Source organism: Carlito syrichta, unplaced genomic scaffold, assembly GCF_000164805.1.
Source record: "Carlito syrichta isolate Samal-C Ts95f unplaced genomic scaffold, Tarsius_syrichta-2.0.1 Scaffold303144, whole genome shotgun sequence".
NCBI classification, from domain to species: domain Eukaryota; kingdom Metazoa; phylum Chordata; class Mammalia; order Primates; family Tarsiidae; genus Carlito; species Carlito syrichta.
In genome coordinates, this window is record NW_007247240.1 from 249,682 (window position 1) to 262,370 (window position 12,689).

Genomic DNA, 12,689 nt, shown 5'->3' on the forward strand with positions numbered 1-12,689 from the left:
GCCACTGTACTCCAGTCTGGGTGACAGAGTGAGACTCCAACTAAAAAAAAAAAAAAATGTTCCTTTAGCAGGGGCCAGGCTGAATAAAATTTTTGTTCAACCATTTTACATTTGATAAGGTTTTTCCCACTTTGTTCGTGCTATAAAATTCTCTCTCACACAGCTTTCCTTTGATGAGATTATTTTCTGCTGGTTGAATTTTGGGATATGATCAGTCTATCACTGTTGCCCTTTGTACAAAATATGTCTTTAACTGGGGCCAGGCTGTGTAAAATGTCTGTTCAACTTTTTACGTTGGTTGCGGTTTCTCACTGGATGCCTGCTGTAAGAGTTGTGTCTTAAACAGTTTCTCAATGAATGAGATTATTTTCTGATGTGTGTATGTTTTTGGAGTAGATCTGTCACTGTCACACTTTGCCTTTAACTGGGGACAGGCTGTGCAAAATTCTTATTCAACCATTTTTTGGTGGATACGTTTTTTTCCCCACTGGACGCATTAATGGCTGGGTGTATTTTTAAATGAGATCTCTCTGCCACTGTTGCACTTGTTATAAAATGTGCCTTTAACTTGGGGTAGAGTGTGAAAACTTTTAGATAATCTTTTACATTGGATGAGTTTTTTTCCACTGGTTGCGTGCTGTAAACTTGTGTCCCTTAGTGTTTCACGTTGAATGAGATTAAGTTCTCCTGGATGTTTTTTGGATGAGATCTCTCTGTCACTGTTTTACTTGGTATAAAATGTGCCATTAACTGGCCCATGTGTATAATATTGGTTTAACTGTTTTTTGTTGTTGTTTTTTGGGGGTTTTTTGAGTTGGAGTCTCACTCTGTCACCCAGACTAGAGTGCAGCGGCTGCTCCCGGCCACCGCAGCCTCGACCTGCTGGGCTCCGGCGATCCTTCCGCCTCAGCCTTCCGAGTAGCTCAAACTACAGGCGTGCGCTACCATGCCCAGCTAATTTTTTTATTTTTATTGTAGAGATGAGGTCTTGCCAAGTTGCCCAGGTGGGTCTCGAATCCGCAGGCTCAGGCAATCCACTCACCTCAGCCTCCCAAAGCGCGGAATTACAGGCTGAGCCACCGAGCCCAGTTGGTTTAACTGTTTTATGTTTGATGCGGTTTTCCCCTCACTGGCTGCATGGTATAAGACGTGTCTCACATTTCCACATTGAATGAGATTTTCTGCTGTGTGTATTTATGGATGAGATCTGTCGTTCTTTCACTGCTGCACTTGGTATAAAATGTACCTTTAATTGAGACCAGGCTGTGTAAAATGTTGTTTCAACCGTTTAGGTTGGATGCGGCTTTATTCCCACTGGGTGCATGCTGTAAGGGCTGTGTCACTCACAGTTTCATGTTGAATGAGATTATATTTTGCTAGATGTATTTTTAGATGAGATCCAACTGTCACTGTTGCAGTTGGTATAAAATGTGCCTTTAACTGGGGCCAGGCTGTGTAAAATGTTGGTTCAACCTTTAAAATTTATTGCGGGTTTTTTCCCACTGGGTGCCACTGTAAGAGTTGTGTCTTCACAGTTTCACTTTGAATGAGATTATTTTCTGCAAGTGCATTTTTGGGATGAGATTTGACTTTCTGAGAACACCCATTGACTGATGCTACAGTAATGCCCAAGACCATGTGCCTGTGAACACCTGGCAGCCCATGCGACAGTGATACCCAAAATCTGGTGTCCATAAACTCTGGGTCAACCCCAGGGAAACCTGGCATCCTGTGCTGCGGGGGCCCGCCCCGCAAGGGTCGTGGGAAGTGTTGAAGGAGAGACGGATAGGTGACGAACGATCATATACCGGACACCTGCTTCTTGAACAGATGACAATTTAATGCTAGTTGATACAGAGCTTTTGTGCCATTCATGAAGGGGCAAGACAAAGAAAATCCTTTCACATGCATATCTTTTAAAAGTTACCAGCTAGTGGTCTTAGTAGCGAACAAACCAAGATTCCCATAGGCTTTAGTAGCAAACAAACCAAGATTCTCATAGGCATTTAGACAACGTCTTATTCATAAAGCCAACAGTGACACTCTCAGTCCAATGTCCCAAATTACAAATGTTTCAAGAAAGTTTCTTTAAGTGCATATTTCTTTATGTGTCAGGAATATTCTCATCTTAGGCTCTTATGTTCTTCAGAGTCCGGTGATCGCCTCCCTTGTCCAGATGTCCTTGTTACTTTTCTCTTATCTTGCAGCGCTTGTTTCTAAAGAGAACTCAAAAGAAACTTTCAGTAATGTTTCCCAGGCCCCTCAAGGTTGCTTTCTGTTTTAGCTGATCTTGTCATAAAAGTGTCTGATTATTATATTATGAGTTTAGTGAAAACCTACTCTATAAATGTTAATTTAGAGTTATAAGTTTATAGTTTTAATTATAGAATTAAGTAAAAACCTTAACATTAATCTTTATCCTAAGTTAGTGAAAACAGTGTTATAAATCACCTACATAACTTCTAGATAAGTGTTAGAACTTACAATGAATTCATAATGAACTTATTATAAACTTGTGCTTCTAAAAAATCCTTGTTTAAACACTAAACTGCATAATCCTAAATCTAATAAGGAGTGAATATACTTATATCATTTATACTTAAGCAATATCTAGTAACTTATAACCAAGTGAAAGAAAGCATTCTTGATATGCTTCAGAGTTTAACCCTTGCATATGTTAGAAAAGGCCAAGTGGCATAGTGGGAAAAATGGAAAAATAAACCATGATATTTCCAGGTTAGCTGTGATTCTTCGCATAAACATGCCATCTTCTTCTTTCATGACTGCACAGAATTTCTTCAGCTGTATCAACAGCAAAGATGGAAGACAGAAGGGCCTCAGCTGCCTGGGCTCGCTTTGCGGCCAGGGGTCCTCAGCGCACCTGGACTTTGTCATCAGGCGGGCCTCCAAGGCTGGCTCTCAATACTGTGCAACTGTGACACCCAAGACCAGGTACCCACAGAAACTGGATCGATCCCAAGGACACCTGATGGCCTGCGTGACAATGATGCCCAAAACCAGGTGTCCACAAATACCCAGCAACACACACGACAGTGACGCCCGAAACCAGGGAAACCTGGCACTATGCACAACCATGTCACCTGAGACCAGGTTTCTGCAGACACTGGGTCTACCCCGGGGACATGTGGTGGCCAGAGTGACAGTGAGGCTTAAGACCAGGAGTCCATGAACACCCAGTGGCCTGCGCAACAGTGACCCCCTGAGACCCAGTGTCCTCGGACATCAGCAAGGTACAACACTGACTTCCAAAACCAGGTGTCTCAGACACACAGTAGCCCACGTGACAGTGACACAAGACCAGGTACCCATGGACACTGAATCAACCCTGGGGACACCAGGCTGCCCACGTAACATTTACACCTGAAATCAGGTATCTGTGAACACCCAGCTGACTGCACAACAGTGGTGCTCGAGACCAGTTGTCCACAGACACTAGGTGGACCCGAGACAACTGGCGGCCAGTGCCACAGTGACCCCCAAGACCAGGTGCCCACAGGCACCAGGTCTACCTCAGGGATACCCCATGGCCTGCATGACAGTGATGCCTGAGACCAGGTGTCCATGGACACCCAGCATCCCATGCAAGAGTGACACCTGAGACTGGGTACCCACAGACAGCAGGTGGTCTGTGCCCCAGTGATGCGTGAGATTAGGTATCTGTGGACTCCCAGTGGTCCATGCTACAATGACACCTGAGACCAGGTGTCTGTGGACATCTGACCGACCCTGGGGACACTCAGTGGCCCAGTAACAGTGACACCAGAGACCAGATGTCCACAGACACTGGGTCAACCCCAGAGACAGCCGGTGGCCCACGTGACAGTGACATCCAAGACCAGCTTTCCACAGACAGCTGGCAGCCCACACAACAGTGACACCCAAAAGCAAGTGTCTGTCGACACTGGTTCACCCCAAGGACACCCAGCAGCCTTGTTAGTGATGCCTGAAATCAGGTGCTCACAGACACTGGGTCGACCCCAGGGACACCTGGCTGCCCACATAGCAGTGACACCTGGGACCAGGATTCCACAGACACCCAGTGGCTCACATGACAGCGATGCCCAATACCAGGTGTCTGAGGACACCCGATGACCCATGCGACAGTGACACCCAGGACCAGGTGTCCAAGGACACCTGGCAACCCACATGACAGTAACATCTGAGACCCAGTGTCTGTGGACTCTGGGTCAATCCCAGGGAAACCTGGTGTCCCACACAACCATGACACCTGAGACCAGGTGCCCATGGAAACCGGGTTGACCCCAAGGACACCTGGCAGCCCACATGAGAGGGATGCCTGAAACGTGGTGTCCACGGACACCCAGCAACCCACACAATAGTGATGCCCAAAAACCAGGTATCCATGGACTCTGAGTGACCCCAAGGAAACCTGGCATCCTGTGCAACCATAACACCTGAGACCAGGTTTCCATGGACACTGGGTCAGCCCCAGAGACATCCAGCGGCCATGTGACAGTGACTCTTGAGATTATGAATCTGTGAACATTCAACGGCCCATGCAACAGTAACCCCAAGACAAATTGTCCTCGGACATCCAACAATGCCCAACACTGACTTCCGAGACCAGGTGTCCTCAGACACCCTGTGACCCACGCAACAGTGACACCCAAGACCAGGTGCCCGCAGACACTGAGTCAACCCTGTAGACACCAGGCAGCCCGCATGTCATTTGCACCCATGACCAGGTATCCACAGACACCCAGCTGACCACACAATAGTGACGCTCGAAACCAGGAGTCTGCAGACACTGGATTGACCCCAGAGATAACCGGCAGCCGGCACCACAATGACCCCTGAAACCAGGTACCCACAGACACCAGGATGGCTCCCTGGACACCCAGCATCCTGTGTGACAGTGATGCCTGAGATCTGGTGTCCACAGACACCTGGCATCCCATGCAAGAGTGACACCTGAGACCAGGTGCCTGTAGACACCCAGTGGCCCATGTGACAGTGAAGCCCAAGATCAGATGTCTGCAGAGACCTGGTGGTCCACACGACAGTGACACCTGAGACTAGGTGTCTGTGGACATCTGGCTGACCCTGGGATCATCTGGTGGCCCACATCACACTGATGCCTGAGATCAGGTGTCTGTGGAAACCTGGCAGCCTGTACCACTATGATGCCCAAGACAAGGTGTCCTTGGAAATTGGTTCGACCCTGGGGATACCTGGTGGCCCATGCAACAGTGAAACCCAAGACCAGGTGCCACAGACACCAGGTCGACCCTGGGTATACACAGCAGCTGGTGTGACAGTGATACCCAAGACCAGATGTCCATGAACACACAGCAACCCACACGACAGTGACACTTGAGACCCAGTGTCCACAGACACCAAGTCAACCCCGGGGACACCCAACAGCCTGGTGACAGTGACACCAGAGTCCAGGTTCCTGTGGACACCAGGTCGATGATGGGAACATCTGGTTGCCTGTGTGACAGTGACACCTGAGACCAAGTGTCTGCAGACAGCTGGCAGCCCATGTGACAGTGACACCTGAAAACACCAGTTCACCCCAAGGACACCCAGCAGCCACTTTACAGTGATGCCCGAAACCAGGTGTCCACAGACACTGGGTCAACCCTGGGGAGACCTGGCTGCCTGTGCAACATTGACACCCAAGACCAAGTGTCCATGGACCTGTCGACCCTGGAGACACCCAGAGGCCTGTGCAGCATTGATGCCGAAGACCAGGTGTTTGTGGACATCTGATTGACCCCAGGGACATTTGGTGGCCCACGCAACAGTAACACCTGGGTCAAGGTCTCCATGGACACCAGGCTGACCCTGTGGGGCACTTGGTGGCCCACATGACAATTACACCTGAGGCCAGGTGTCCACAAACAATGAGTCAACCCTGGTGACACTTGGCGGCCCACACAACTGACACCCAAGACCAGGTGCCCACAGACACCAGGTTAAACACAAGGACATCCAGCAACCTGTATGACAGTGACACCCGAGACCAGGTGTTCATGGACACAGGGTCAGTCCCAGGGACACTTGGCAACCCACACAACAGTAACAACTGAGACCAAGTGCCCATGGACACTGGTTCAATCCCGGGTACACCCCATGGCCTGTGTGGCAATGGCACCCGAGACCAGGTGTTCATGAACACCTGATTGACCCTGGGGACTCCTGACACTATGTGTGAAAGTGACACCCAAAAACTGGTGTCTGTGGACACTGGGTTGACCCCAGGGATTCCCAGCAGCATGTGTGACAGTGACACCCAAGACCAGTTGCCTATGGACACAAGTTCGATCACAGGGACAACTGGTGGCCTGCATGACAAAGATGCCTGAGACCAGGTGTCTGCAGACACTGTGTCGACCACATGGACACCCAGTTGTCCTGCAACAGTGAAACCTGTGACCAGGTGCCCACAGATATTGGGTCAACCCCAGGGACATCTGGCAAACCACACAACAGTGACGCCTGATACCCGGTGTCCATGAACACTTGGTGGCCTGCATGAAGTGATGCCCAAGACCAGTTGTCCATAGACTCCAGGCAACCCACACAACAGTAATGCCCAAGACCAGGTGTCCGTGGACACTAGGTCAACCCCAAAGACACCAGGCAGCCTGCATGACAGTGACATTTGAGACCAGGTGATTGTGGACACCAGGTTGATCCCAGGGAAACCTAGTGGCCCAAGCAACAGTGCTGTCCAAGGCCAGGTGTCAACCCAAGGACATCTGGTGGCCCATGTGACAGTGACACCTGAGACCAGATTTCCAAGAAGAGTTGGTGTCTTATGCAATAGTGACACCCAAGACCAGGTGTTTGTGAACATCTAGTCAATCCTTTGGACATCCAGTGTCCTGCGTAACAATGACGCCCGAGATCAGGTGTCCATGGACACCTGGCAGCCCACACCATTGTGACGCCCAAGATCAAGTACCTGCAGACACCAGGTAGCCCTCGCGACAGTGATGCCCAAGACCAGGTGTCCACAGACACTGGGTCAACCTCATAAACACCAGGCTCCCACACAACAGTGATGTCAGAGATCAGGTATCCACAGACCTCTAGTTGACCCTGGGGACATCTGGTGACCCACGTGACAGTGACACCCAAGACCAGTTGTCCGAGGCACCTGGTGTCTCATGTGACAGTGACTCCTGAGTCCAAGTGTCTACAGACACCTGACTGTTTGCATGATGGGAACACACTTTACCAGGTGTTCAGGGACACCGGGTTGACACCAGGAACACCTGGCAGCATGTGAAACAGTGACATCTGAGACTAGGTGTTTGCAGCCACTGAGTGGACTCCAGGGACACCCAGGGACCTGTGCACCAGTGACACCCGAAACCAAGTGACCATGGACACAGGGTCAACTCTGGGGACACCCGGCAGCTGCCTGTGGGACTGTGATGCCCTAGACCAAGTGTCCGAGGACAGCCAGGAGCGCACCACAGTGACACCTGAGACCTGGTGTCTGCAGACATCTGGCAGTCCACGCAATAGTGATGCCCAAGACCAAGTGTGTGAGAACAACAGGCGGCCCACGCAATAGTGGTGTCCAAGACTGTGTCTGCATATATCTGGTCGATACCAGGGACATCAGGTGGCCCACATGACAGCAATGTCTGGAGCCAGATATCTGTGGACAGCTGTCAGCTTGCCCAACAGTGCCGCCTGAGACCAGGTCTGGGGACACCTGGCAGCCCACACCATTGTAACATCCAAGATCAGGTGCCTGAGACTCCAGATGGCCCTCATGAAAGTAACACCCAAGACCAGATGTCCAGACACCAGGGTGACCCCAAAGACACCCAGCAGCCACTGCGACAGTGATGCCAAGACCCGGTATCTGCAGATATCTGGTTGACCCAGAGATATCCAGTGGCCTACCTGACAATAATGCCTGACCCAGGTGTCCGCAAACACAGTGTCAACCCCAGGAATACTCAGGGGCCCACAGGAAAGCGGTGTCCGAGGCCAGGTGACCACAGACACCAGACAACACATGCGACAGTGATGCCTGAGACTGGATGCCTACAGATACTGGGTCCACCCTGGGGACACATAGTGGCCCGCACAACAACGAAGTCCGAGACCAGGTGTCTGCAGACATCTGGTCAGCCCAAGGACATCCAGTGGCCTGTGCAATAGTGATACCTGAGACCAGATGTCCACAGACAGCCAGAGTCTCGCCAAACGGTGGTGCCCAAGACCAGATGTCTGCGGACACCTGGCGGCCCATGCACACTGACTCCTCAGACCAGGTGTCCGTGGATACCCAGCAGCCTTTGTGACAGGGACCCTGAGACCAGGCGACTGCAGACCTCTGGACACCTCCAGGGGTTTCCAGTGGCCATGCAAAGCGATGCCCCAGACTGGGTGTCTGCAGACAGCGGGCAGCTTGCTCGCCTGTGATGCCCCAGACTGGGTGTCTGCGGACACCCAGCAGCTCGTGCCATTTCAATTCCTGAGACCTGGTGCCCGTGACACCAGGTGACCCCTGTGACCGTGACACTCGAGCCTGGTGTCTGCAAACACCAGGCTGACCCTGGGAACACAACAACTGGTGGCCCAGGCGACAGTGACACCTGAAACCAGGTGTCCACAGACACTGGGTCGACCCGGAGACTCCAGCACCCCTTGTGACAGGGATTCCGAAACCGGGCATCTGCAAAGACTGGTTGACTGTGGAGATGCTTGGTCTCCTGTGCACCAGTGACGCCTGAGTCATTTGGCTTCATACACCCTGCCGACCCTGGGGACACCTGGTGGCACACAACAGTGACACCTGAGATCAGGGGTCCGTGGACACCCGGCAAGCCACGTGACAGTGAGGTCCAAGACCAGGTGTCCGCAGACACCAGGTCAAGCGCTGGGAGCCCTGCGGCCCGCACCACAGTGACACTCCAGACCAGGTGCCTGCAGACACTAAATTGAACCTGGAAAAACCTGGTAGCCCATGCAAGAGTGACACCAAAGACCAAGTGTCTGCGAACGTCTGGTCAACCCAGGGTCATCCAGTGTTCTGCATGACAGCGACACCCAAGATCAGATGTCTGCTGACAGCTGGCAGCTTGCCCAAAAGTGACGCCAAAGACCAGGTGTCTGCAGACACCTGGCGGCCTGCACAACAGTGATGCCTGAGACAAGGTGTCTGTGGACATCTGGTCAACCCAGGGATAACCCAGGGGTATCCAGTGGTCCACACAACAGCAACACCTGAGACCCGATGTCCATGGACAGCTGGTGGCTCGACCAACAGTGACACCCGAGACAAGGTGCCCGTGGACACTGAATCAACCCCAGGGACACCTGATAGCCTGCACAATAGTGACACCTGAAATCAGGTGTCCACTGACACTGGGTCAACCCAGGGACATCTGGTGGCCCATGTGACTATGATAACCAAGACCAGATGTTTGCAGACAGCTGGCAGCCCCCACAGTGATGCCCAAGACCAGGTGTCTGTGGACACTTGGCAGCCCGCATGACAGTGACACCCAAATTCAGGTATCACAAACACTGGGCTGGCCTTAGGGACACCTGGAAGTAAGTGCTACAGTGACAAACTGAGATCAGATGTCCATGGACACCAGTTCAATCTCAGGGACACCTGGTGTCCTATGTGAAAACAACGACTAAGGCCAGGTGTCTGCAGACACTTGGCGGCCAACACAACAGTTACGCCCTAGACCAAGTGTCTGAAGACATCTGGCATCCCATGCAGCAGTGATGCCCAAGACCTGGTGTCTGCAGACACTCAGAAGCCCATGCGACATTGACACCCAAGACCAAGTGTCCATGGGTACCCATAGTCCCATGATACAATGATGCCTGAGACCAGTTGTCCATGGACATTAATCAGCCTGCATGACAGGGACACCCAAGACCAAGACCAAGTGTCTGCAGACACTAGGTAGACCCCAGGGACACCTGGCATCCTGCGTGACAGTGACACCCAAGACAAGGTACCCACAAATACCTGGCTGTCCATGACAAGGACACCTTAGAGCAGATGTCTGCAAAAACCAAGTCATCAAGATATCTGGTCATCCCTGGGGATATTGGATGGCCCATGCAACAGTGACACCTGAGACCAGGAGTCTGTGAACACCAAAATGACACCAGGGACACCAGGAATCCTGCACAACAGTGACGCACAAGACCAGGCATCTGCAGACACCCAGCAGCCTGCGTGACAGTGACATCCAAGTCCACAAACACCCAGCAGCCCACATGACAGTGACGCCCGAGATTGGGTGTCCACCGACACCAGGTCAACCCTGGGAAAACCAAGCATCCCACGTGACAGTGACACTTGAGATCAGGTGCATGTGGACACCAGGTCGACTATACACAGCATCCTGAGCAACAGTGACACCTGAGACCAGGTGTCCACAAACACCAGATTGACCTTGGGGACATGCAGAGGTCTGTGTGACAGTGGCACCCAAAACCACATGTCTGCAGACATCAGGTTGACCCCAAGAACACCCAGTGACCTGTGAAACAGTTGTGTTTGAGAACAGGTGTCCATAGACACCGAGTCAACCCCAGGGACACCAGGGAACCCTCTTGTCTGTGATACCTGAGACCAGGTGTTTGCAGACATCTAGTGATCAACTTGACAGTGACACTCAAGACCAGGTCAACCCCACATACTCCCAGTGGCTCATGTGACTATGAAGCATAAGACCAGCTCTGCAAACACCCAGAGGTCCACACAACAGTGAAACCCAAGAACAGGTGTGTGCAACCACTGGGTTGACCCCGTGACACACATTGGCCCCTGTGACAGTGACACCCAAAAGCAGGTGTCCATGGACACCGGGTGGACTACGGGGACACCCAGCAGCCCACATGACAGTGACACCCAAGACCAGGTGTCTGCGGACACCAGGGCGACCCTGAGGACACCTGGCATCCCCTGGACAGTGAACTCTGAGACCAGGTGCCCTCATACACCAGGTTGACCTTGGGGACACCCAGTGGCCCATGTGACAGTGATGCTCAAGACCAGGTGTCCACAAACACCTGGCAGCCCCCAAGACAGTGACACCCGAGACCATATGTCTGCAAACACTGAGTCAAATCAGGGACACCCAGCAGCCCACACAACCATGACACCCAAGACCAGGTGTCCGCAAACACCAGGCCAACCCCAGGGACACCCAGTGGCTCTCACAAGAGTGATGCCTGAGACCAGGTGTCCATGAACACCTGATGGCCACCATGACAGTGATGCCCGAGACCAGGTGTCTGTGGACACTAGGTGGCCTGCACAACAGTGACGCCCAAGACGAGGTGTATAAGGACACCGTGTCGATAATGGCAACACCCGGCGACTTGTGCCTGTGACACCTGAGACGAGGTGTCTGCAGAATCCTGGTGACCTTTGCAACAGCAATGCCTGAGACTCAGTTTTTGCAGACACTGTGTCAACTGCAGGAACACCCATTGGCCTCTGTGACAGTGACACTCAAGACCAGGAGCCCACAGACACCAGGATGACCCTGGGAACAACTGGCACTGGGTCATTCCTGGGGACACCCAGCGGCCCACACAACAACGACAGCAGAGATCAGGTGCCCACAGACACCAGGTTGACTCCAGAGACAACCGGTGACCTGTGTAACATTGAGGCTCAAGACCAGGTGTCGACTGACACCGGGATGACCCCAGGGAAACCTAGCACCCACACGAAAGTGACGCCCAAGACCATGTGTCTGAGGACACCAGGTCGACCCTGGGGGCACCTGGCAGCCAATGTGACAGTGACCCCGAAGACCAGTTGTCCATAAATACCCAGCTGCCTGTGCTACAGTGACACCCGAGTCCAGGGAGACCCCAGAGACACTTGGCAGTCCGCATGACAATGAACTCCGTGCAACAGGGATGTCCAATATCAGGTGTCCACTAACCCCGTGGGCCCATATAACACTGATGTCTGACACCAGGTGTCCACAGACACAAGGTCGACCATGGGTCAACCAGCAACCGCCACAACAGTGACACCTGATACAAGGTGTCCATGGACCCCTGGAAGCCCATGCAAATGATGCCCAATATCAGGTGTCCGCAGAAACTGGGTTGACCCCAGGGATAGGCAGCTGCTAGTGCAACAGTGCCTCCTGAGACAGGTGTCTGTGGACACCCGGTGGCCTGTGCAACAGTGCCACCCAAGACCAGGTGTCCACGAATACCTGGTCAACCTCAGGGTCGTCGGTGGCCCACGCAACAGGACACCTGAAATCAGGTGCTCACAGACACCCATCAGCCCATGCATCAGTGACGCCAAAGACAAGGTGTCTGCAGACACTGTGTCGACCCTGGGGACTCCTGGCAGCCCATGTGACATGGACACCCGAGACCACATGCCTGCGCACACCAGGTAGACCCTGAGGACAGCCAGCATCCCGCATGACACTGACGCATGAAATCAGGTGTCTGCTGATAACCAGCGGCCTGTGTGACAGTAACACCCAAGACCAGGTGTCTGTGAACACTGGGATGACCCTGGGGATACCCGGTGGCTTGTGAAACTGTGACACTCAAGACCAGGTGTGGGCAAACACCTGGCAGCCCAGGCGACAGTGACACCCAAGTCCAGGTGTCTGCAGACACCAGGATGACCCTGGTTCACCTGAGGTTTGGGGTTTCAGTGACAC

General features: G+C 52.5%; 1 protein-coding gene across 1 annotated transcript in view; it reads left to right on the top strand.

Moving 5' to 3' along the window:
* The window catches only part of LOC103260222 (alcohol dehydrogenase 1C), a 92,931-nt gene extending 88,818 nt beyond the window's left edge, over positions 1-4,113 (top strand). Inside the window, exon 10 of the mRNA XM_008057864.2 lies at positions 3,762-4,113. Within this exon, the coding sequence (XP_008056055.2) occupies positions 3,762-4,113 (352 nt within the window). The remainder of the gene's footprint in view (positions 1-3,761) is intronic.
* The last annotated feature ends 8,576 nt before the right edge of the window (positions 4,114-12,689 follow it).